At 48.3% G+C, this 27,200-nt stretch overlaps 1 protein-coding gene across 3 annotated transcripts in view; it reads right to left on the bottom strand.

Moving 5' to 3' along the window:
- The window catches only part of ELP1 (elongator acetyltransferase complex subunit 1), a 2,667,893-nt gene that overhangs the window by 300,267 nt on the left and 2,340,426 nt on the right, over positions 1-27,200 (bottom strand). For all 3 annotated transcript variants that reach the window (XM_069630608.1, XM_069630606.1, XM_069630607.1), the window contains exon 30: positions 8,928-8,990. In XM_069630608.1, the coding sequence (XP_069486709.1) occupies positions 8,928-8,990 (63 nt within the window). The remainder of the gene's footprint in view (positions 1-8,927; positions 8,991-27,200) is intronic.

Raw genomic sequence — 27,200 nt, 5'->3', positions numbered from 1 at the left:
AGACTTGCACTCCTCTTGTTGCTCAGGTGTCAGATCATGGTCGCTCGAAACCTCTTCAACCTCGGGAGAACCCAAAGAATGACAGCAATTGGAGGGAACGCCTAAAGGAGAGGGAAGGTCCAATCCACCAGAAACGCATCCCCAGTGCACCGTTCGCTGGGAATTCCCTCCAGAAGAACAGTTTGCATTTCCTGTTGGACTCTGTTGTGAACAGATCCACTGCTGGGGTACCCCAGACTGAGAAGACCTCCTCTAGGACTTTCTGGTACACTTCCCACTCGTGTGAGACCATGCTCTGCCGAGCATCCGCCAAGTTGTTCTTTGTGCCCGCCAGCTGAACAGCTGAGCTCGAGATCCTGTTCTCCACAACCAGAACCAAAGCATCATTGCCTATGTGCAGAGGGGGCGGGGGTGCACACCACCTACCTTGTTGAGCTAGTGTATCAGCACTGTGTTGTCCATTAGGACGAGGAGAAGCCTTCATCGCAGAGATGGGGAAAACGCTTTCAGAGGTACCCTGATTGCTCGCAACTCTAGCCTGTTGATATGCCACCTGGATTCCATTGTTGACCAGAGGCCGCTCACATGCAGATCCTCGCAGTGAATGCCCCAACCCTTCAAGGCTGCATCTGTGACCACTCGGGTCTGAGGCCATGCAGACCAGAAGGGTTCCCCCGCCAAAGGACTGTTGCGGTCTGCCCACCAGGACAGGTCATAGACCACTGATGTGGACACACTGAGGAGATCTAAGAGTGTGCCGAGGTATTCATACCACTGATCTCTCACTAACCATTGTAGCGATCGCATGCGCAACCTGTCCTCTGATGCTAGAAAAATGCAGGAGGCCATGAGGCCTAGAAGGCGGAGGAAGGAAACCGCTGGTAGAGTAGCATTGTTCCGTAATAAGTCCACCATCTGTGTCAAGCTGATTACTCTCTCCTCTGGAGGGAAAGCCTTCCCCACCCGGGTATCTAGGACTGCTCCGATGAACTGGAGCCGTTGGACTGGTCATGTGGGACTTCTTTTAGTTTAGGGAAAATCCCAGCCTGTGCAGCAGTGAGCAGGTGCCCTGCAGATCGGACAAGACCTGCACAAAAGACTTTCCTCAGATCAGCCATTCGTCAAGGTATGGAAACACGTGGACTCCGGATCTCCTGAGGTGAGCCGCAACTACCGCCATTAGCTTGGTGAAGACCTTTGGGGCGAACGTAAGACCCAACGGAAGCACCTTGAACTGATGGTGCACATCTCCTATGCTGAACCTTAGGAACTTCCTGTGCTTTGGATGGATGGGCACATGGAAATAGGTGTCCTGTAGGTCTATGGACACCAGCCAGTCCTGCAGTTCGAGAGCATGGAAAATCTCTCTCAACGTCACCATCATGAATTTGTCTTTCCTCAGAAACTTCTACAAGGCCCTGAGGTCCAGAATGGGACGAAGACCTCCTCCTTTCTTGGGCACCAGGAAATACTGAGCATACCAACCCGATCCTCTGTTCCGGAGGTACTTTTTCCACTGCACCCTTAAGCAACAGGGCTCTCAGTTTTTCCTGGAGCTCCTGTCCCGGTTGTATTGGAGGTGGGGGGTGGTCTGTCCAGTGGTTTTCTTAGAAAAGGCAGACAATAACCCCACTGGATGATGTCATGCCTGCTGGACATATCTCTGGACCAGGAACGACCTCTCCATACAAAATGAGTTACACCAATAGAACCGCCAGACCATTCTATTCGAAATGGAGGTTGTTCGATGCATTGCCCAGTAAACGACGTCTGCATTCTTCACATCGTTAAATTCACGTGACTTAGTTCCATCACGTGTATCACGGCAGTACGTACATAAGCAGCGTGGAAACGCTGATCGCTGCTTCTGATTAATTCTTTGTTGGCGTTTTGTTGCTGAAGTCCGGACCTGCGTCCTCGCATTCCCTTCAGCAACTTCTTTGGCCTTTTGGAGCGTGTTTTCCTCCACATGCTAAATCCTGGGCTGCGTGTATCCTGTTCACGTGCCAAATCTCCACGCGGACGCTGTCTGCAAGCGCGGCTGTCCTGAGCTGCGTGTATCCTGTTCGCGTGCCAAATCTCCACACGGACGCTGTCTGCAAGCGCGGCTGTCCTGAGCTGCGTGTATTTTGTTCACGTGCCAAATCTCCACGCGGACGCTGTCTGCAAGCGCGGCTGTCCTGAGCTGCGTGTATTCTGTTCGTGTGCCAAATCTCCACGCGGACGCTGTCTGCAAGCGCGGCTGTCCTGAGCTGCGTGTATTCTGTTTGCGTGCCAAATCTCCACGCAGACGCTGTTTTCAAGCGTGGCTGTCCTGGGCTGCGTGTATTCTGTTCGCGTGCCAAATCTCCACACGCGGACGCTGTTTTCAAGCGCGGCTGTCCTGGGCTGCGTGTATCCAGTTCGTGTGCTAAATCTCCACGCGGAAACGCTGTCTCCAAGCGCGGCTGGCCTGGCTGCGTGTATGCTGTCGCGTGCAATCCTGCACGTGGTTTTCTGAATTACTTTGAACCTTTGGTACCTGTGACAGTTAACAGGTGAAATTCTAATTTTTGTTCTTCGTGGGAAAGGAAGTATTTCATGAACTATTGGAAGGTGATTATGCACAGTACTTTGGACGCTATCCTGTGGTGCACCAACCCAGTATCTAGCGAGAGCCTTGTGCCGTTCGGGATAAGTCTCCCTTACTAATCTTCCCTTCCTTTGTCATTTGTTCAACTCCTGGTTTTCTTCAAGAGACTTTCGTGGATTACTTCAGTTTTGCCATAAGGTCAGTGTCTGAATTAATGCTAATACTGTGTTATCTTAGTAATTTGAGTTTGGAACAGTTTCTTATGATACTTTATCTATCCTAGGCATACTTCCTATACAATTCCCACGCCCTTTCCAGTGATCCATCTCTCTGCCTGTTTCATTCAGTCAGAGAGTTGTATCATTTGGAAGGTCTAATTTGACCTACCTACAATCAAGTCGTGTGAAAATAGGATCCGGAAGAGCCCTACCAATTATATCCTTTTTTGGTTTACCGTATCCTTTTCAATTGATACATTGGTGATTTATGACAGATGAGCTGTAGAGCCCAGGCATCGGAAGTAATTCCCTGCCACTGGAGCAAATGCTATGTCAACCGTCCTCCAACCGTTGCGCTGTGAGAGAGGAAATCAAAGCAGCTTCGGAGGCTGGGTCGCTGACACTGCCTGGTGACCTCTAGAAGCTCCTCTGCCCCTTCTTGAGCCCTTGCCTGGCCGGTGGGGGCTGTGCTGTTCTGCCATAAGGAGCATATCTCTTATAGCCCCATGCCCTTGAGGCGAAGCTAGAGGCAGGCTTGGCCAGCTGCGCAGCTAGGCTTAAAGATTTAGCAGCAAGTTTTGATTCCTTGAATTTCTCTAAGGAATCGTCGGCTTTGTGGCCGAAGAGAAGATTGCCTTCGAAGGGCATGTCCAACAGTTTCACTTGGACATTGGGAGAAAACCCAGAGGTTTTTAGGTAGACCTGCCTTTGCAATGTGGCCGAAACCACATTAGCTTACACAGTCAGCGATGTCCCGGCCAGTTCGCGACTGCTTGGACACCTCTTTCCCATTCTCCACTAGCTGTAGGAAGCCCTCGTGCATGTCACCTTCCGCAACGTACTGGGCAGTGTTTTCCACTGCGGCTCATAGGACAAAAGAGTATTTGGCAAAACTGCTTGCCACAGTAGTAGCTTTGAAGGCCATGCTAATCGAGATGAATGCCTTCTTTGCCAAGGCATCTACTTGTTTTGCTTCTCTGTCTGGGGGCACAGTAGAAGTAAATGAGGCAGGTCTAGAAGAGACCATAGCAGCCTGCATAAAAAGCCCCTCCGGGGAAGGGTGAGAGGAGAGGTAAGAGGGGTCTCCTCTAGCCGACCTGTACTTCCCAGAAATGGTGGAGCTGACGGGAGGGATGGAACATGGAGTTCGCCATAGGGGAAGTGTCACGACCGCTAGTGTCTTGGAGACCTAGAGCAAGTTGTAAAATCATACTCTGGTCCTCAAAAAAGTCAACCCAGATTACAGATTCTAAAATGGCGGCCGCGAGGGAAGGACGCGTGTAAACGTCTCTACCTCCAGGCTGCAACAGTAAAGAACCAAAAATAACGCGGATCAAGTAACTATGGTAGTGAGACCCCACCGAGAACATACTCAGAAGAAGGGAAGGCTCCCAGAAGGGCTCCGCTGATGCAGGAGAAGAGAGGACACCCCTCCATAGCGGGGCAGCCCGGCAGGACACCCCGGGCTGTGGCTGTGGCAAGCGGGAGAACAATGCAGCACCAACCCCCCAGGAGCACTCCGGAACATCGAGGAGTGCTGAGCGTTGCAGCTCGAACCAACATATATAGGAGCAGCTCCGATGAGGGAAACTAGAGCAGGGGACGGACCTTGCCCTCCATCGTGACGAGAAACTCTGGTATGCCGGACGGAGGGAGGAACATACGACACAGAATCGAGGTGAAGAGAGAGGGCCGGGTTGAAGGGTTGCAACTGTGGGGTGACGGTGGAGAGAAGGCCACAAAGAAATACAAACAGTCAGAAGTGGAGACCTGACTTCGACCACCCGGGAAGAAGGAAACAAAATGCATCGCTCAAACTGAAACCCTTCGCGGGGAATAATGGTGGAAAGGACGGTTTCAGAGGAGCAGCAACCGGGACCTCCGTCTTCCATATAAGGTACGGCCTTCTCACCCGACCCGATACGGGCAGCGCTGCATCGCTTCTCGAGTGCTCCACAAGCCCCCCCAGGAAGAATCAACATTGATTGCCCCCACGCATTGACAGAGGAGGGATAGCAGTACAAGAAGGGGGGCACCAGCCACTCCAAAAGCAGAAATTCAACCGCCCAATGCAGCAAGTGCAATGAGAATAAGCCAGCCCTAATATTAGGGCCCACAGATGCAGGGAACGCAGGGCGAGACAAGCCCCCCAAGCCCAAGGAAAAGTCGGCACGAAGCCTAAGAAGATGCATCTTGCGCATAAGCATACCCCTGTGCAAAAAGAAAAGAACTGAGACCCTCAGAAAGACATCGGCGCAGAACCCCACACCCAGGCAGGACTCAATTTTAATGCAGCTTTGGGGCACCGACGCAATCACCCAGACGAAAGGAAGGGGACAAGGAGACCCACAATCAAACACGGATCAGCGCTCAACACGGACAGGGGTAGCCACAAAAAAAGGATATGCAATTCTGGTGTAAGGAATTTCAGGAACAGTTTATGACCTCAGTACACAACTAATTCGAAACATTGAAAGATGAAATGAAGCAGGCAGTACAAGAGATAAAAAACGACTTAGCTCAAATTGAAGAAAGAACGGACACATTGGAGAGAGTAGTGCAAAATGTGGAGGAGGAAGCGCAGCAAAATGGAGAAACACAGAAACGTCTGGCCCGCGTTTTCATACCGTTGCAAAAGTTCAATAAACACCCTAGAAATGTGGTCACTTGTGTATGTCTTACTATTGCCACCATGCGTTCCTTACAGATCTAAGAACTATATTTGCCACCCAGTGAAAAGGGTATCAGCTCAACCCTTTTCCTTGGCTAGGAGCATGCAGCAAGGTTCTCCCAAGTTGTACCTGCTGCCTCTAATGGTAATAGAACCGTTGGCTGCTTTAACCAGGCTTGATGATGGAATAAGAAGTTTCCAGGTTGTGCCTAGTGAATTTAAACTTGGCTTTAATGTGGATGACATCTTGTTGCATCTGATCAACCCTCTGCCCTCAATATAACAGTTACTCTTGATTCTCCGGAGACATGAGAGAATGCTAGGTTATAGAATAAAGAACAATACATCTATTTTACTTCCTTTGAAATCTCAGTCTCAGATTCCCCTAGTAGACCTGAAGTTCGTGCCTTTTAAAATTGCTGATGACAAAATTCAATACAGATACGTTTGGCTCCCCCAAATGCATCTTCCCTGTATCAAATAAATTCCATCCCTCCCCCCTTTCTGGGAAAGGAATCAATACAAATCTGCATTGGTGGAACGTGTTGGTTCTCTCGTGGATAGGCTGGCTAACAATGTTAAAAATGGATGTATTACTAAGATTACTTATTCCTGTTCACTATGCTTCTGACACCAATAACTAAACTATTTCACACTGTGAATTCTGCTTTCTTTAGGTTTGTCTGGTATGGTAGGACTCCCAAGTATTGCTCACCAAACGTTGATACTTTCACCAGCACAGAAAGGGTTTCCTGGATATGGAGTTTTACTACAAGGCAGCACAGCTAAAGGTCCTTCTCGATCACCGGAGAAGCTTGAGGTCAAAACAGTGAGTGACATGTTCCTTAGAGCAGCGTGCTGAGTGCGCACATCAAAAGGGACTGAGGTACAGGGTCGTAGTGACTCAGTATATGTATGACGACCAACATCATGCCTGAGGCATCGAGGCAAAACCGCTCGATAGCCGAATCGAGGTACACTACGCCCTCTGTCAAAATGTTTTCCGAGCAGCCGACACTGGAATGTATATCTATCTGATGAGGAATCTGCGGGAGAAAGGCAATCCATTGAAAACAGCCACTCTGGGGAGTCTGGCGATATCATAATAACATAGGCTCCCTGACATCTTGGCCCTCTTCTGTCAGTTGTCTTTGGGCTCTTCCATTTATTGGAGAAATGAAGGAAGCTATAGGATTTTAAAATGGTTTGAGGTGGCGTTGGAAAGAGTGGGTCAGTTGTGGAGGGGGAGTTTTCGTGGATATCACAATATTGGAAAACAGACAGATATTAGGAATCTTTATCAACGTTCATTTTCTTACAGTTACATGGGGGCTTTCATAGAACAATGGAAATCAATTTTCGAGGAGAATAATTAACTTAGAAATAATTCTAGATTGGCACACAGGGACGTCATTTGGGGGGTCACAACTGCGACCCCTGAGGTCTCCCTTGCTACCCCCTGTGGTCTCCTTGCCCCTAAGAAAGAAAGTGTTTTCATTTGCTTTTTTTAATAAATGTAAGCTCCTGGGCTGACTGTGGCCAGTGGGGTTGTACTAGTGTACACTTTGAGCAGTGACCATAAATAAGAAAAATTAGGAATAACTAATAATTTGTCTTTCTGGAATTCTATACAATAATTGCTAGACTCATTAAAGGTTAATTTTAGGCACACTTCAGGGGGTGAGTCCCTGATTTAGTCTGTTCTTAAACACCTCAAATCAGCCTTTCATCCTTCTGAGGTTGATAAATGAGTACCAACACAGGTTGGGTGTTCTTGTATGCATATTTGTTCTATATAAAGCGCATAAGCGTAAGTGCTTTATAATAACACATCATTATCATTTGGCCTTGGATGTCTGCTTTTATTCACAGTAATTTGGTAACATGGGCCTATATTAACGATGCACACAGTGATCCATTCTTGTATAAAATGTGTATCACATTATAGTGATATCGTAACCATATTATTTGTTGTGTACTTAGGAAAAATGCTATGTGATACCCCTTCCAGGTTTGTCAAAGGGCGAAAGGCTGTGTTCCTTCGCTTCCTGTGATATAATTTAGGGGTTGGATCAAATGACATCACTTCCTGTGATGGGAATGCAGGGGTTTATAGAAAACACTGATTAATGAACCCCTAGCTCTCCAGTTGACCGGCTTAGTTGGGAAAAGATGTTGGGTTCCTTTTTTGGGTGATCTACAGGATCTCTATGGTGCAAATTCTTTTGTTAACCAATCAATTGAATTTTCATGCGATGAAGTAGCTGCACAAATGGCAACTTGCCCTAAGCAGACTGGCCAAAATGTATCCTGGACCAACAATCAATGATGGAGAGGCTATGGAAGTGTGGATTCTTTTAGGGAATGCAGATGGGTTACCAGTCATTTGGTCGACACCAAATGGTCAAAATCCAAATGGTCGAATGATTAATTTATTTTTTTTACATTTTTTTTTATATATTATTTTTTTTTAACCAAACAAAACGAAAAAATATATAAATAAATAAATAAAAAAATGTCGACCATTTTTTTTTCGACCATTTGGTTTCGACCAAATGGTCATTCGATCTTTTTTTTTCGACCAAATGAGCGGACACCATGCAAGAAGTATTCGATTTATATGAAACACGTGTTGGCATGGATACAGGAAATGGTTGGGTTTAAAAAAAACCCAGATCAGTTTTTGACATTATTTGGCCTCCCCCCAAAGTACAAGCAAGCCTATGACCTATGTCACGTAGTACATCACATGCTCATTATGACTAGGGCCTATACCGCTTTGGTATGGAAGTGGGCCAGATCCCCTACCCACAAAGGCTGAGTGATTAAATACAATTTGAGATTTATAAAGTTAGTAAGCTGAGGTGATGAACTCCTTCTCCTGTTAGATTTAGAGATCAACGGCTCCCTTTGTGGTATGAATACAATTGCCTCTCACTTAATCAGCCCGTCATTAGCCAGGGCTAGTTTCCAAGTAATGATATGTGCTCTTTGGTAATATTTGTGCTTTTTCTTTCCTTTTTGATTCACACAAACGTCATAATAGGAGTACTGCAGGTGGGGTTGGATGGCTGGATGGTGGAAAGGAGGACTGAGGGTCGAGTTACGAGAGACCCTTTTGTCCTTGATGGTTTGTAGAAACAAGGACGAGAAGTCTCACTCTTCTAGTGATAATCATGCAGATAATGTTTGAATTTCATTTTACTCTGGCATACAGATGTTTAAATGCTATTTAGGAGGATGAGGAATGACTTTAAAAATGTTGTCTGCTTTATTAATAAATAATTATAAGTTGCATTTACAAATATTGCGCTTTGCTGCTCAAGTATCACATCTTTCAATTTGTCTGGCATGTGCGTCACTGTGACTGAATTAAAACTATGATTATTCAAAACAGGGTTTTCAAATACACCCTAAATGGTATCCTGTGCCTGTCTTTTTGGAAAATATTTAAAAATCATCATACCAATCTCAAAGCTTCCTCCCAGACCGCTCCTTCCAGCAAAAATAGGATAGCTTCTTCATAATCCTGTGACACAGAAGAGTAATAAAACAATGAGAACAATTTACAGTAATAGTAAAACATTTTCATTTTTCACCCACAAAGCATGATTTCAACCATTCAAATACATTTGCTTTGTAATACAAAAATCCTTAAACCATATATTACTTATCAGGCAACATCATGGGATAATAAATGTGCTTCACACTGACCTACCACCAAGTAAGCGTGAGGTTTTCAGTTTTTAGATTATCAGTTACATTACAAAATTGTGATAGCTAACAAACATCAGAGATTGCATAACTGGTATCATCTTTCATAAAGAATAAGTTACTAACCTGTAACTTTTGTTCTCCATCACTGGTAATCCTTGAGAACATTAAGGCAGTTAACATTTAAATTTGAAACTGTAATCACTTCAGGTGTTCTCTTACAGTCACTTTAGTGTTCTCTTACAGCCGTGTTGGGTCATATTGCCCCACAGACGATATGCAGACTCCCTTAGCGCCATCCCTACAGGCCCTCTTCAGATTAGCATAGCTCATGTGAACGTGGAAATATAAGGCAAGAAGAGCCAAGTCGAGTAGGTGGGAGGGCTGCATGTGAATCTATGTAAGATACCAATGCTGGAGAACTGGAGTTGCAGGTAAGTAACTTCTCCAGAATTGGATCTTTCATAGATTCACATGCTGTTTGAATAGATTATAAAGCAGTAAACAGGAGCATACAATGCAAAAAATGTGGGGCGGTAACAATCTCTCCTTCAGGAAAAGCTCACCTCACACAAACAGATGTTGGAGCACATCTTGTGAGACCCTGGACTCCTCATGGAAACTAGAATCTTCTGATGGTGTGGACCGACCTCCACATGGCCACCCAGCAGATATCCAACAGCGGAACACCAGAGAGGAAGGCAGTAGTGGAAGACACGGCTCTCGTGGCTGTTAACAATGCAACAGCAGTAGGAAATACAGGCCGACAGCCAGTGGGAGATGGAGGACTTAGCCGCTTACCAATTGCCTTAGGACCAACGGCCACGAACAACTGAGAGCTCTTGTGAATTTGTCCAATACGGGAAAAATAATACTTCATGAGTGCGGTACGGAACCTTTGGCAGCAAAACATTTAGTTTCCTCTTTAAATTTAGTAGAGCACGCAGGGGCGTTGTAACACCCCCAAGACTGCCTCACTTCAGTTCACATATTTTAGCCCCTAGCATACAAGCGGGGGAAGGTGGGTGGGATGTATGGAGGAAAGGGGCCAAAGGTCTATGAGTACTCTAGTAACTACTGTGAGTAACTTTAATTATTCATACATCCCATCCCCTTTTCTCCATTCCAATGGGGACAATTCCACCAAACTAGATCATTGGGTGGAGCTGTGACAACCTGCCTCATACTTGAGAAGGTGCAAAAAGGTTCTTCAGAACCGCCTGATCGAACTCTGAATGCCGCCTGGAGCTGCTATCCAGGGTATAGTGCTTACAGAACGCAGACGGAGTGGCCCAAGTAGCCACCCTGCTGATGACATCCCAAGAAGCATAACTCTAAAAGGTGGCAGCCGTAGCTTTAGCTCGGATCGCCACGGGCATAGATCCCCGCACGAAACCGCTTGCCCATGGCCGTTTAGCCCCCGAACTGGCCTGGACCCTCCATCAGGCAATAGAAGATTTGGAAGCTTGGGTGCCAGGAGAAGTGCTACCAAAGGTGATGAACAACGCCTCAGACTTCCTGGAGGATGTCGTCCAAGAGAGACAGAACTTGAGTACTCCCTTGAGGTCCAAGGAATGCAAAGCCCTTTCGGATTCCGACTGCGGGTTCAGAAAGAGCACCGGCAGACAGATTTCCAGATTCAAATGGAATGGAGAGACCACCTTGGGCAAGATGTTTGGATGAGTGCGCAAGATTACCTTGTTGTTATGAGACATGGTGAAGGGCTCACAGGACGACAAAGCCTGCAGCTCGATGACCCTTGGTGCCGAAGTGAGTGCCACCAATAGCCCTGGCTTCAGGGTCACCAGCCGGATGTCCATCGAGTCCATCGGCTCGAAGGGTTTGCGTGGCGAAGCTGCAAGAACCACATTAAGGTCCCAGACCGGGTGCGGTTTATGGGCTGGAAGAAAGAGCATGGAAAGCCCCTTTAGATGAGCCTTAACCACTGGCTTGGCTGCTGAAAAACCGTGCTCGGGAGAATTTGTGTAGGCACCAATGGCCACCAGATAGATGCGGCACGTTTCTACCTGAATGCCTGAATGAGCCAGATGTGCGGAAAAGGCCAGCAGGTCATTCAGGGAGCAGGTGAGGGGGCCCATCCCCTTGTTTTGAGCTTAGTGGCAGGATCTAGTCCACTTTCTCTTGTACTGCGAATACGTAGACGGCCTCCAGTATGATGTCTCAGTTGTCATCAGAGAAATGAGCGTGGTTCAGTCTCAGCTGGTCAGGATCCAGGCCACGAGGGCCAGCTTGGCTAGGTCTGGGGCTCCACTGCCCCGTCCTGCTTCATCAGGAAGGCCCTGCTGGCTATCGGGAAATGGACAGGCCCCTGGGTGCACAACTGCAGCAGATCCGAGAACCAAGCCCTCGACAGCCAGCGGGGCAATCAGGATGAGGCTGCAACCCACCGAAGCTCGGGAACTTGTGGAGGGTCCGCTGGAGCAACCAAGGAGGAGACTCATAGCACCTACGACAATGCCAGCAGAGCTGGAACGCGCCCCCCAGAGACCCCTGACCCAGTCCTGCCCATGAAGCAAACCTGGGGCACTTGGTATTCAGAGGAGATGTGAATATGTCCAGATTCGGAAACCCCTGTTATGCAGAAACCTGTGCAGTTCCCTCTGGGACCACTGCAAAAGATTTAAGACTACAGGTGTTTGGCAGTAAACCCATTTGGTCGCAGTGCGTACCACACAGATTCACTTGGTAGCTGTGGCTGAGCAGTCAGACTTCCCTCAAGAACAGTTAGGCAGTATACAGAGTATTCACAATAGGACAAAAGAACACAGTGGAACAAGTAAACACTGACCAGAGCTTGGTGTAAAAGAGATATAATTATATATTTAAAACCACATCTAGAAAAACACACAGGCACTAATGTTAAGCAGTTCAAAAACACGGTCACTAAAAGATATACACTCCCTTAGCAGAATATTAGACAAGTCTTAAGTAAAGCCCCACTTATTTTCAGACGGAGGTGAGCGCTTAACGTAGATGGCACTCTAATAATTTGTTTTAAAAGGGAGAGAAAAGCAGAGTATCATTTGAAACAGATCCCAACACTTTCACAAGAACACAACAAGAGAGGAAGGCAAAGTAAAACCGTGAAGTTAGAGTTCAGAAGGCCGGATCCACTTTAAGAGGATCAGAACGAAATGTGTCCAAGGTCACACGGTTGAAGTGCACAACAGTCTCGAAAAGGTTCAGAAAGAGTTGGACCAGAAGAAAGGGACCAGTTAGATGGTCAAGGCGGCCAGCCCAGTCCAGAAGGTTAAGGGATTATTATTACCTTGTAGCAATCTTTAGAAAGGGAGACCTGGCGGACACAGTACCTTAAAGTGGTGAGAATACTCCAGCGGGGGCAATTGTTCCTGGCAGTGGATGCAAGTCGGTGCTTCATCCGGGGGAAGAGAGGATCTCGTCGGGGAGGAAGTCAGGAGTCCGTTGCACTGCCAGGGAAGAAACCAGCCGCAGAGTTCTCAGGTAAAAGGAGCAGTCCTTTTATTCGCGGTCCAGTGATAAGTGGCTATCCGGTTGCCGGGGTGTTTGGCACGGGCAATTCGACCACAAGACGTCCTGGGATGCGAGGAAAAGAAGGTAAACTGATTGTGCCCACCAGTCAGGGGAAGAAGCCTCTCCAGCCGGGAGATCATCTCTGTCGTCGGGAAGTGGTGAGTCGGTTCCGCAGGGCTCCACCGGTGGTGTCGTCGTGGCAGGTCGGCTCAGCTTCTCCCTCGTAGGATTCTCAGGTCCTGTGGCGACTTCTGAAGTTCCAGTCCCCAAAGGCCTGCTTTTATGCAGCACACCCCCAGTCACTCAGCCTAGCTGTCAATCAAACATGCTAAGTGGGCCAATCACACAAGAGTGCGACTTGAGTTACCAAGGTAACTCAGTCCAGGGTACCTAAACCCCCCCCCCGCATACCCCCTGTGGTACCCAGACAGAGTGGCACCACTTTTAGAGGCTTCTGTGGAGAAGCCCGCCAAAAGTGGAACAAAGGGTTCGACTTGGGTTGGAGTCACAGAAGAGTACACAAACGCCATTTTAGAATCGAGTCCTGGCAAAAAATACCAACCGGCGAATTAATATTAAATAAATAAACCGGCGGAATGTTCGAGGCTATGAGAATTAAATAATTAAAGTTGGTAGCCTCGAACAATGGGAAAATCCCATAGGGATATATTCGCAGTCGAATATAAAAAGTAGTATCCACTGCCACCAGCCAAAACTCGATCAGGGGGGACGGAGATGTGCCCCCTCGACTAACAGAACCCAGGCAATCGAATTGCCCCGACCAGTACGTCCACAATATGATGGTTTGTACTGGTTTCTGTTCGTAATTTGGGACTAGTAAAGCCAATGGTGACTTTACATGCCCTGGGAGACAGTAGTCAGTCCCAGGGTATGGAGCCTATGGTGGGGTGTCACTATGACACCCCTGTGTCACTGCACGGAGGGTGCTGTGTAACACACACAGTAAAAACACATGAGACCCTATGGAGTAAAGGACCCCAGAGCCCATAAAACACATTAACAGTCAAAGGAACACCACAAATCATGTCCAAGAGTGGGAGAAAAAGAGTCTCACTCTTGGCAGGAGAAAAAAAAAACTCCAGAAATCCAGCAAAGCTGCTGGGGGACTCACTAGGTTAGGAAATTCAGCCTAACGAGAGAATTCTCCCTAACAACCCCCATTTCTGGAACAGGAGCCACAAACAGTTGATGTGTAACTCCCATTCATAGGTGTTGAACCCCAAGCAGCCGAGTTGGTCCGCTTCCGTTGTCCCCGGGAGATGGACCGAGGAAATCCATATCCCCTCTAACGGGGCCCTGAGTTTCAGCAGATTGATATGCAGCAAGGCCTCCGCTTTGGACCATGCGCCATGAATCGAGTAGCCCTCCAGAGTAGCCCTCCAGCCTGAAAGTGAGGAATCCATTGCCACCACAGTAGGGCAAAGGGGGCTCCCACTGCCACATTGCAGCCCATCGGCCACCATTGATGATGTGGGAGGAGGGACAGGGGAATTGGAATCCTGTCCGCCTGCAACCCCGTTTCCTAGTCCCTGGAGAAGCCTCATCTTGAGGCGGGTGTGCGGATTTGTGAGCATGCAAGACGCCATCAGGCCAAGAAAGTGCTGAAACCCCCATGCCGAAGTGGTCGAATTGGCCAGAAAGTGCACTATCGCCTTGCGGAGGGAGAGGAGCCTTTTGGGCATGGGGAATGTTAGGAAAGATTTCATTTTATATGTAATTTTGCCTCCAGTTGTACACCCCCAAACTTTTTGCTGCTGTTTAAACATCTTACTCTGACTTTGCCAGGGGAGCATAGCCTTCTGCTGCACTCCTCTGGGCTTTCGCTCACTTTTTATGGGGAAACTGACATGCCCTTAAGACAGTCAGTACAGGGAGACTTTGTTTCCCTTAGTCCTTTTCCAATGTTGCAACTTTTCTGCAACATGTAACAAGTGCACAATGTACCTTACAGTATAGTTCACCTGGGTCTCATCATCATTTACAAAGACCCTATACACTCTCGTAGGATTTTTTGGGAGATGTGCAGATGTGTCATGGGCAGGGCTGGTGGCAGCTTATCTTTTCATGTAATTGAAAAGCCATTCCTGCCATTTTAACTGCGCTTACTGCGTTTGGCATGAATAGGTGGCCAGGCTCCAAAATGGCCATGCCACGTGGTTCTTTGTCCTGTCCTTTGGCCATCTTGCCCCTTTGCCTTCGCCAGGTCGAGCCACCCGGGTCAGTCCTTATTTGGTCATGCAGTTCCCCTCAAAATGCCAAGCTTTCATGGGCTTCTGCATGCCTTGTGTGTGTGCCTCCAGTATGTGGGCTGGGGTGTCTGTCCCCAATACACATCCTGGGTGCCAGAGAGTCTGGAGTGCTGTGAATGACTGGGACCACCGTGGTCCATGATTGGTCCACGTATGGAGTGTGTGTTTGTGAGCAGATCTCCCATTGGGTCCTCTCCGTTTTGGCACAAAGGGAACTTTGGATAAGAGGAGGCTGAAAACACCCATACCATGTCGATCTCTGGAGCTTTCACTGAACGAAGGATAGGATCCAAGTATCCTGAAACTAAGAAGCCGAGTCGAGGAACCGCTGGTGAACCGCTGGAAGGTTTGGCACCCTGAGCCCGCTGTCGTCCTGTGGGACCCCTCTGCAACTGGTTGTCCTAGAAGGTCTGCAAAGACGCTTGGACCCATTAGAATAGTGGGACCAACTATTCTCAGCACCTTCAACAAAACCTGCAAGTAAGCCTTCCAGGAAGTGTCCCTGGGCCAACCAGCTTACGCAGGACCTTTACTCTGTCTCTGCCGTCGTTTCGAGGAGGCCCTCGAAACTTGGTATACTGCTAGTTATGTGTCCCCTGCACCCTCACACCGAATTTCGAACACTTGGCATTCCCAGGTCTGAAATGAGACGAGTGCGCCAGGACCAGAGTAAAAGCGGTTACCGTGTTGCCCAGCCACGGCAACGATCTTTGCAGGTGCGCTGCATTTGTGACCCTCTTGCCCCTGAATCCTGCTGCAGTGAAACTGGCCTGATCCATCCATCAGGAGGGGAGAAATTGCCACTGTCCCGTTTGGGAATTCTCGCTGTATCGCCGGAACTGAAAGCCACAGAAATTTCCTTTTTGTCGCATTTGAACCTGCAGTAGCAGTGGACCCAACTGGCGAAGTTTGGTCCGGAGTACGCCTGGGGCCGGTGAGTAACCCTAACCTTAACCGGTGGCCCCTGTTAGGCAGAATCCCGTGCAGTTCCCTTAGGGAGCACTACTCAAGATTAGGACTACAGGTGAGAGCAATGAATCCCCTTTGGTATCAGTCTGTACCACAAAGATTTAGTTGGTAGCTGTGGGTGAGCAGTCAGACTTATCTCAAGAGGGAGATGAGCAGTATTCAGAGTTTACACATTAGGCCCACATGACTATGGTACAAGGAAACACTGACCAAAGCTTTGTATTAAAAAAGTAGTTATATATTTATTGTATACACTTCTAATAAAACCCATGTATCACAGTCATCAAGCAAGTTAAATTAAGTCAAAGGAAAAATATACACACTCCCAAGTTAAATTGTAGACCAAGTGAACCAGAGTGAAAACTGAGCAAAACGGCACAGTGACAACTACACACAAGGGATCCTCTAACAATTCCTCACAAGGGAGGGAAAGCACAAGTTATATAGAAATAGCCTCTTACACACCCTAACAACACTTCCCATAGGTTTGTGAACCAGTTTAAGCAAGACAGTGCATCAGCATAAGCAATACTTAAATGAACACTGAGCAAAATGGCATTTCACAAGGTTTAGAAAAGGGAAGGAAAGGGTATTTGTAAGAAATTGGTGCACCACACAGTTCTAGATGAGAATCAATCTAAAGAAGGCAGGTCTAACAAATGTAGCCAGAGTCAGTAGGCCTGTGCCAGAGTCAGTGGTACAGGGCAAGGGCCCAAGAGAAAAATGTTCTTGTAGCTGCAGTCAAGTCTTTGGTTAACGATGTTGAAAAGGTGGATGCAGAAAGCGAATAGACAATGTTAAGAGAGAAGGGCGGCCAACCCAACAGGTAGGTAAAGGATTTAAAACACCTTTAGTGCTACCGCGAAAAAAGGGCGGCCTGGCGGAACAATGTACCTTTAAATGAAGAAGTGGCTCCTGCGGTGGTGGTTGTTCCTGGTGGTTCCTGCAGTTCGGGAGATCCAGCAGAGGAAGAGAGGCTCTCGTCGTGGAGGAAGGTTCGAGTTACTGCACTACCCAGGGATGAAACCAGCCGCGGTGCTGCCCGACGAATAAAAGGTACGCTCCTTTAAATCGCGGTCCGGGTGGACTGGTGCCTGGCTATCCGGCCTCCGAGTGCAGGGTATGGGAGATCCGACCAAGGCAGGTCCGGGAAGGCGATTGGCAAACTGGTTGGCCCCACCAGCTCAAGGGAAGGAGGCTCTTGCAGATGAAGATCTTCTCTCGTCGTGTGGAGAAAAGTGGTGAGATGCTGCAGCAGGGCTTCACCAGTGGTTCAGTCATTGCAGATGTCTTTGGCTTCTCTCCTCTTCGGCTTCTTAGTTCCAGTGGCGATATCTTGCTCTTCCAGTCCTCAGGACCCTGCTTTTATGCAAAAAGATCCCCATTCATACAGCCTAGCTGTCACTCACACAGTGGAGTGGTCATCTTGGCGGGAGACCCTCCAGCATATCAGGATAGAGTGCGACATGGGTTGCTGAGGCAACCCTGTCCAGGGGTCCTACTCCCCCTCCCACACATGGACCCACCCCAGACTCAGTACCGCCGAAAAGAGGGCTTCTCGGCAGAAGCCCGCCAAAAGGAAGAACAAAGGATCCCCGACCTGGGTTAGGAGTTTAGAGAAAGATACGAGAAATAAGTTATATTAAAGGTCTGGCAAATAAAACCTACCAGAGTCAAGTTAATATTAAAATGCACCGGCAGTATGTTAGAGGCTGTCAGAAAAAGTGGTAGCCTCGAACAATGGGAAATCCCATAGGGAAATATTCGCAGTAGAATATTTATGGTAGTAACCACTGCCACCAGCCAGAAACGTTTGAGAGAGGGACTGTACGGTACCCTCTCGAAAATGAACATAGGGGAAAAACTATTAACCCCTTCCAGTACCTCCATAGTAAGATGGGTTGTACTGGTTTAGTTCATAGGATTTGACTAGTAAAGTCAATTGGGACTTTACATGCCCTGGGAGACAGTAGTCAGTCCCAGGGTATGGAGTCTAAGTTTGAGGGTCGCTACGACACCCCTGTGTCACTGCACTGAGGGTGCTGTGTAACACATGTGAATAAAGACAGTTCCTATGGGGTTGAGAAAGATCCCATAGGCATTAAACACAAAAATAGCCTAGAAAACACATAGCAAAAATGCCTAAGAGTGGGAAAAAAAGTCTCACTCTTAGCAGGTAAAAAGAAACAAACCCTTCAAATCCAGCAAAGCTGCTGGGGGACTCTATAGGTAAGGGAAATTAGCCATAGAATGAGAATTCTCCCTAACAGCCCCTAGCGCCACCATCTGTTTTTACCCACGAGTGGCTCCTGGGGGTCCCTCTCCTTTCCACTGCCAGTGCGAACTAGCAACCTATTCCCGAACCTTGGAATCACCTCTGCCTTCAAGTGGAGGCCCTCCTCGAATAGTGGGAATCTATTCTTCATCGCCTCACCCACCTTCCTGAGCTGCTAGAGACCCCTGAAGAGACCCTGTTTTGCCCATTGGAACAACCGCGTGCGCCTGCACTACATGTACTATTGAGCATAAGGCTCCTCTCTTCTTCGGGTTTGGACTGCCTCTTAATTAGGTGTGTGTTTGATGTTGAAGGGGATTAAAGACTATCTGCACTGCCTATTTTCCTTCCCCTCTAGGTTGTGAATATATTTCGTGCCTTTAACCCTTTAGAGCCCAATGGTCTTGTATATATTTTGTATTGATTGTGTTGTGTTGGTTTAGTAGGATTGCTGTGATTCTTTTACTGTGTGTTGAGTTACAAAGGCCTTGTAATAAATGTGTTTACATTTTTGATATATACACCTGCCTGGGAGTAATTTGTAAGTGTCCTTGGTCTGTGTGCTCATTGAGGTCTTTCAGTCACCCTTACCCCTCCTGAGACTTAGTCTTGACCGCCTACCATAGCTACCTTTATTGGTCTGGCTTGTCCAGAGGTTACCCTGTTCCAAGAAACTAGGCTGGCCTTCTGAACCTCTGCCCACCAGGTCAGAGTTCAGAAATCCATCTTAACAGGGAGCACCCGCTGCATGGCTGTGTCCCAGTGCACTGCAATGAACACCAGGTCCTGAGCAGGAGCCAGCTGCGAATTCCGCCTGTTAGGGACAATTCTCTGTAAAGGCTAATTTCCCAAACCTAGTGAGTCCCCCAGCAGTTTAGCAGGAGAAAAAAATAAACCCCAAAAATCCAGCGAAGAGTGAGACTCTTTTACTCCCACTCTTAGACATGATTTGAGGTGTTCCTTTGTCTTGCCATGTGTTTTATGGGCTATGGGGTCTTTTACTCCATAGGGTTTCATGTGTTTTTGATGTGGGTTTCACAGTACCCTCCGTGCCATAACCCAGGGGTGTCGTAGCGACCCCCAAACATAGACTCCATACCCTGGGACTGACTACTATCTCCCAGGGAATGTAAAGTCACCATTGGCTTTACTAGTCCCAAATTATGAACAGAAACCAGTACAAACCATCATACTGTGGACGTACTGGTCGGGGCAATTCGATTGCCCCGGGCTCTGTTGTCCGAGGGGGCACGTCTCCGTCCCCCCTGATCGAGTTTTGTCTGGTGGCAGTGGATACTACTTTTTATATTGAACCGCAAATATATCTCTATGGGATTTTCCCATTGTTCGAGGCTACCAACTTTAATTATTTAATTCCTATAGCCTCGAGCATACCGCCGGTTTATTTATTTAATATTAATTCACCGGTTGGTATTTTTTGCCAGAACTCGATTCTAAAATGGCATTTGTGTTCTCTTCTGTGACTCCAACCCAAGTCGAGCCCTTTGTTCCACTTTTAGGCAGGCTTCTCCACAGAAGCCTCCTAAAGTGGTGCCACTCTGGGTACCACAAGGGGTGTGGGAGGGGGTTTAGGCACCCTGGACTGAGTTGCTTTGCAACTCAAGTCGCACTCTTGTGTGATTGGCCCAAGTGGTGACCCGGCCGGCTCACCACTTAGCATGTTTGATTGACAGCTAGGCTGAATGAATGGGGGTAAGCAGGGCTTTGGGGACTGGAACTTCAGAAGTCGCCACAAGACCTAAGAATCCGAGGAGGGAGAAGCTGAAGCGACCTGCAAAGACGACACCACCGGTGGAGCCCTGCTGAACCGTCTCACCACTTTTCCCGACGACAGAGGAGATCTCCAGTCCGGAGTCTTCTTCCTTTGACTGGTGGGGATAACGAGTTTTGCCTTCTTTTCGCCTTCCTGGAGCATCTCGTGGCCGCCTTGCCCGTGCCAAGCACCCCGGCAACCGGAATACCACGGTTTACCACTACCGCGAATAGAAGGGTAGTACCTTTTAACCGAAGAACTCCGCGGCTGGTTTCTTCCCTGGCAGTGCAACGACCTTCATCTTTCCTCCACGGCGAGAACTCCTCTTCCTCTGGACGAAACACTGACTTGCACCCGCTGCCAGGAACAACTGCCCCCGCTGGAGCGTCCTTCCCACTTAAGGTACTGTGTTCCGCCCAGCTTCCCTTGCGACAGATCGTTGGGGGTGACAGTAAAGCCTCGACTTTCTAACCTGGGCTTGCCTGGGACAACCTAGCTAACTTTTCCTGACTTTAATTTCATTCTTTGTGTGTGAACTATCTACAAGACTCTTTGGGCATAACCCCACTGTGTGAACCTGGACCCTTTCTACTTGCTCTCTCCAAGACTGGGCCTTGCAATTGACTTCCTTGCTCTCCAGTAGAACTCTGCCTATCCTGCCTTATTGTGGTTCTTTGAAAAGTATTGAAATTTGTGTGCTTCCATAACTCTACCTTTTTCCCTCCCTTTTTAATAACTTATTAGAGTGCCATTTTATGTTAAGCGCTCACCTCTGTCTGAAAATAAGTGGTGTTTCTCATTAAGACTTGTCTAATAAGCAATTAGGGTTGTATATATATAATAGTGACTGTGTGCTGAATTTACTTACCTCTTTGTGCTAGTGTAATTTACAAGTGTGTCTTTAAATAAATAATTATATACTTTTACACCAAAGCTCTGGTCAGTGTTTGCTTGTGCTACTGTATCTCTGTACCTATGGTGTATACTCTATATACTGCCTAACTCTTCTTGAGGGAAGTCTGACTGCTCAGCCACAGCTACTAAGTGAATCTGTGTGGTACAGACTGCTACCAAGTGGGTTTACTGCCAAACACCTGTAGTCTTAAATCTTTTGTAGTGATCCCTAAGGGAACTGCACAGGTTTCTGCCTAACACCGCCCATTGAGGCAGAACCCCAGCTGGTGAAGAACATCTGCCAGTCGTTGGCAGGAGTGCACCACCACCTCGGGTGAGCTGGCACTCACCAGCGAGTCATCCAAATAGGGGTAGAAGTGATGGCCCTCTAGGCAGAGGAGACCAGCCACTGAATTACTCAGCGTCTTGAACACACGGGGGGCTGAGCTGAGACCAAAAAGCAGTACCCTTTACTGGAAGTGGTACGACATAATCGTGAACCGCAGAAATGTCTGGTGCGGCTGGTAGATGAGGGCATGAGGGTACGCATCCTTGTGGTCTAGGTAACACATCCAGTCCCCTGAGCATAGACATTCGGCTATGTGTGCTGGAGTAATAATCTTGAAGCGTTTGAGCGGTAAAGACAGGTTGAGGAATGACAGGTCCAGGACTACCCTCACACCAGCCAGGTTGTTCTTGGGTACCGCATAAATCCGGGAGTAGAAGCCGGAGACCCTGTCTGACTGAGGAACCGGCTCCACCGCCGGCATATCTAAAAGAGAGAGGATCTCCCGTTAAAGAGCCACTGACCCTATCTGAAGCAGGGGAGGAGAAGGTAGTAGAGGAAAAGGAAGAGGAAGACTGAAGCCCTTGGAGATATAGAAAGAATCCAAGGACTCTTGAAACAAAGCTTCAAGCTGTCATTGAAGAGAGCCAACAGGCCCCCTAAAGACGTGCTGTGTTCCCTGACCGTTACATCATTGCTTTTTGGTGTCTGAGGCAGGAGCGGAGGAGGGGGAGCGAAAAACCTCCGCAATATCCTCTGCTGCTTCCTCCTGTGGCCTCCGAGCACTCCAGTCCCGAAACCCCTTGAAACCGCTGAAGGCCCAGGGTTTGAAGTTGGCCCTGCTCTGGGTCTGAGGGAAGAACTTCTGCCCTTGTTTAGTCAGGATGGCCAAGGACTTAGCAGTCTGCACAGAGGTCTTCTTTTTTGTCGGGTCGTCATCCGTGGACGAAGGAAAAAGATCCGACCCATCAAAAGGAAGATCCAGGATCCTCTGCTGCACATCAGAGGAGAATCTAGGGGCATGCATCCACACTGTCCACCTCATCTCAACCCCCAGGCACAGGCCTCTGCTGGCTGCGTCGATGTGGGAGATCGAAGACTCCATGAGGTCCATCGCAATTGCATGGGCCTGCACCAAGCCGGCTTTGAAGGAGGACTGACTCTCCAGGGGGAGGTCAGGCAGGAACTCCCCGATCTCTCGCCACAGTTTCTGGTTTGCCGCGGCTAGGAGGGTGTCAGCGTTGGCCTGTCGCAAGTGAAGTCTGGAGTTGAGATAGCAACGCTTGTCAAAAGAATCAAGGGCTTTGTCCCCTTTGGAAAAACAACTGGAAGCGGCCCCTGCCGAGGAAGACGCAGGCGATGGCTTGGAATACAAGGAAGCCGTAGCCCCCACTGAGGAGTACAGCTGACGGTTGGAGGGCAGGAGGACTGGTTCTCCATCCAAACGCCTAAACCAGCAGTACAATTTCTTCTTTATATGGGCATTGGCCTTGGGCTTCTCCCAGAACTTCCTTGCCACCGACCGGACATTTTTCTGGAGGGGAATGCCCGAACAGCTCGTGTTGCGCCGGGCCAGCACCTCTGCCAACACCCCCAACTCCTGGGGGCCTGCTCTGGCCAGGAGACCCCCTTTCAAATTCTGAGGACATTTTCCCATTTAAACCCCTTAGAAGCACCGGACGGAGGGTTAGATCCCATTATTTCTCCGAAGAGTTCACAAAATACTGAGAAGAGGAAGATGTCTCCAGAAGCAATGCAGATTGCCTATGGAAAACACCACTCTAGTTCTGGCACGAAGAAGAGGCCTGAAGGTCTGGCATGTCCCATATTCACTTAATTATGGTCAGGTAAGACAGGCAAGGCAAACCTTTAACCTACACCTGCAGCCTATTAGTCCCACACAGGTATATAAAGGTTGGTAGTGCAGGCAGAGAAGGCAGTTTGAGGGAGAGTGAGCTGGAAGGCAAATCGAACGGACCGAGTTACACAGAACCAGCTGGCGGAGGATGACAAGCCGAAACGTGGAAGATCTGCAAGTAAAAGCAGCAAGAGGAAGCATGGTAAGGGAGCCGTGCCTCCAAGGAGCCAGAGAAGTCTGTGAAAGGGAGCCAGAGAAGTCTGTGAAAGGGAACCAGGAAGTGTGTTATTCCCTTGGTGTCAAGAAAGGGCTTGTCCGCCTGGGCTAAGAAGGGGGCCAAGAAGTGTCTGAGGGGCAGTTGGTAAGACCCTGACCTCCAAAGAAAAAGACATTCATTGGGAAAGCCAAAAAAACACTACCAGAGTTTTAAATGCAAGCTGCTACCCGGTATGTGTCTTACGCAAGTGAATACAAAGTAATAGAGCAAACAAATACAGAGCAAGCGCTTAGAAAGGAAAGACGGATTTGTTAGAATTTTTGAAAGCCGTTAATACAACAATGAAGCGATACATAGTCTCTGAGTTGTCGCATGCATGAAAACTCATTCTTGAAAGAATCTGTATGGAACTGTAAGCCTCACACGAGGAGCTGTGCATGAAAACAAAGTGGGAGCAAAATAGAGATCCAAACAGGGGAGCTGCGCGAATACGAAAGTCCCCAAAAAAACTTGAGTGAAACAAAAAAAAAATTAAGGGAACAACGGGTCCAGTTTCATTAATTTAATGTCATCTTTTTATTATTATTAATAGTTGCGGAACTTACTGAATGCACTATGCTTGATTCTAAGCTTCCCATTGTATCAGCATCATAAATCATATCACATAGGTATTTTAATTGCAAGCAAACATAACAAGCCCATAGGCATAGAACCACTCCCACAGTCTTCAGAACCCCATCATCAACTCAAACCCCCCTCCATTTCACCCAACATATCCCCTACCCCTGCCAACGCCACATGTTACAGTCCTGTGTCCATTAGTTCGCTATACCTGTCTGCGTAGGATTGAGACTTAGCAAGAATTGGTGACTTGGAATAAGCTAATATCGTGGGGGGTCGAAAAGGTTCAGCCATTTATACTTGCCTGGTGCCACAGCTTCTTCTCAGCCGATCAGTATGGCCTTCCTAGTGAATAACAGAGTGATTTTTAAGCCCACATAATGTGACCGATAGTGCCAACCCCCCACACAGTTTCTCCAGCACAGGGGAGATCAGTATAGACCCAGGGTATGCATCTTAGAGGGTGTGTAATATACTCTCTGTAGCAGCTTGTATTACATTTCTCTATGTCTCAGATTGCAGGGCATAGTGCGGACCGTCTCGAATGCCTGATATATATCCTCGCTCAATGTGGTGTCCCTAGATCGTCAGACGAGTTATCTGCCAGCATAACAATTCTGCTATGATTTTGTGTTATGCAGAAGTCGTCGAAGGTCTGAGCGTGACACATCCAAGTTCCCCATGCTTCAAAGTCTGATTCACAAGTTGTTGGCTCCCTACCCTTAGACTTCGCTGTGGTGAGTTTAGTCATAATCAAGTGTATACATAGGTACACTAGCCACTCTGAGGGCGCGAGGCCTGATATATCTTTAGCGGACTGGAATGGTAAATTCGTTTGCTCGTCACATAGATCCATTACCCGAATATCCCCCCAGTGAGTATGCTGCCGATTATGTAGTTGTTTCGTAGTCCCGAAGGTTATCAGCGCTCTGGGGCTAATCCATGTTGGAATTTCCCAGATCTGTGATCTGGTGATGGCAAGCAATCAGTGCCATTGCGCTAAGGTGGGTCCTATAATAGGGTGGGTCTTAAGCTTGCAAGAGAGCCGCTTGGTGGGAATGCTAGAATTTCTTGTGGTGTATGTGGACTCATTATTTGCATCTCCGTACCCCCCCAGCTAGTGGTATCAGTGTCATTAAGCCACCATTTGGCCCAATCGATATGTGCAGCCAGGTAGTAGATGCTCTAGGACAGGGGAGCTAGACCCCCATTGGCAAACTGCATTTCTACGGTTTAAGTTACTTAGCTGTAACTATTGTTCTCCAGCATGGGTCTGGCATGGATTCACATGCTCATGAATATTCCACGTCGTCAGGCTGGGAATCCTCTGTAAAAGGAAGAACTCTTTCACTTTCGCCTGAAAACTGTATTTCTCCTCTAAGCCAATCACTGTCCTCTGGGTCATCCTGTCCCCATCCAATGGCGGTCCTCTCCCTAAGCTCCACCCCTGGTGGCCATCTTCAGATCTCATAAGCACGTAAAGTGGCATTAGGAACCAAGAAGAGCCACAGAGGGGAAGTAGGGAGAACAATAGTTACAGGTTAGTAACTTAAACCTTCTCCAGCAAGAGGTCTGGCATGGATTCACATGCTCATGAATAACTATTCCATAGCAGCACATATAAACAACCACGGGAGGTGGCAAGGCTCAACAGAAGCAATAAACACTTACCCCTGGAACAGACTCCCCTCAAGTGAACAGGTTGTGTAGCACTGCTTTGACGACTCAGAACTCCTCCCTGGAATCCCTGTCGACGCAGCAGAACCTTGTGAAGGTGTGTGTAGACTTCCAGGTAGCAGCCCTGCAGATGTTGAGCAGGGGCACACCAGAGAGAAACGCATTTGTTGCTGCAATGGCTCTGGTAGAGTGGGCTCTCAGCCGGAATGGCAGCGGCCTGCTAGCCAGTCGATGACAGTGCATGATGCAGCTGGAGAGCCACTTGGAGATGGAAGCCTTCGACAAGGCCTTTCCATGATTGACGGGTCTAACATTGATGAACAGCTGAGAAGTCTTCCGAAAGCTCTTCGTGCATGCCACGTAAAACTTCAAGGCACGAGCAACATCCAGCGAATGCAAAGCCCTCTCTGCTAGCCATGATGATTTCGGGAAGAAGACAGACAACACCAAAGGCTCGTTGAGTTGGAACTTCTATGGCACCTTCGGCATAAAGGTGGGGTGTGTTTGCGTAGTGCTACCTTTGAAGCCTGGAAGGACAAGTACGGCTGCTTGCATAACAGGGCGTTGATCGTCCCGAACCACCTGGCCGAGGTGATCACCAAGAGGAAAGCCATCTTCCATGAGAGAAACTTGAGCCGGGCTTGATGCATAGGCTCAAAGGGAGCCCCCATGAGCTTAGTCAAAACCACATTGAACTCCCAAGCCGGGTCAGAAGCCTTGACTGGTGGAAAAGTCCTGAAGAGTCTTTTGATAAACTCCTTGACGAGTCTGTGCGACCACAGAGAAGATCGACCTGCGCTCTGGTTTAACCGGATATGGCAGCCAGGTGTACTTTGAAAGAGGCATGAACCAGTCCAGCCTTGGCCAAGAAAAGCAGGTCTGGCAAGAGCTGCATGGCTTTGATATGAAGAGGGATAATCTTCTGAGCCTGGCCGGGCACCACACAGAGAAGCTCTTCCACTTATGGCCATAGCACATCAACGTTGAAGAGGCCCTGGCCTTGGCCAGGATGTCCTTACACTCTGCAGATAAAGCATAATGTCCAAACTCTAGGGCTGCAGTATCCAGGTCCTATGGTTCAGCGACGCTGGGTCGTGGTGCAGAATTGCTCCTCCCTCTCAGGACAGACGGTCCGGAAGTAGTGGCAGCTTGATGGACGGATTCACCGACAGATGTAGTAGATCTGCATACCAAATTTGTCGCAGCCATGCTGGTGCAACGAGTATCATCTTGCAGTAACACTGAGTGTGTTGATCACTACTAGCAGGAGTGGCAATGAAGGAAGAGCATATAGGCAAAGTCCCTGCCACGGGAACACGAATGCATTCCCCATGCTCCTCAGCTGTGAGAACCTGCTGGCTAACTTCTGACACTTGGGGCTATCCCCGGATCGACCTTTTTGCAACAGTGATGAATTCCATTTGTGGAATAGAAGATCCACCTGGTCCTAGCGAAGCTCCCTCCCGTGGCAAGAACGTGGCTCTCTGCTGAGCGAGTCTGCAATGGTGTTCTTGATGCCCGCCTGGTGAACAGGGACTAGAAACATGCACTGATGAACGGCCCAGTTCCACAGAGCCTAGGCCTCCCTGGAGAGAGCTGCCCAGCTTCCGGATGTTGAACATGTTGGTTGTGTTGTCCGTGAAGATCCTGACCATCTTGCCCCTCATCGAT

The sequence above is a fragment of the Ambystoma mexicanum genome, chromosome 6q (assembly GCF_040938575.1).
Source record: "Ambystoma mexicanum isolate Mex_15411 chromosome 6q, UKY_AmexF1_1, whole genome shotgun sequence".
Lineage (NCBI taxonomy): Eukaryota > Metazoa > Chordata > Amphibia > Caudata > Ambystomatidae > Ambystoma > Ambystoma mexicanum.
Note: the sequence above shows the minus strand (reverse complement) of the source record. Positions and strands in the feature narration are given on the sequence as shown.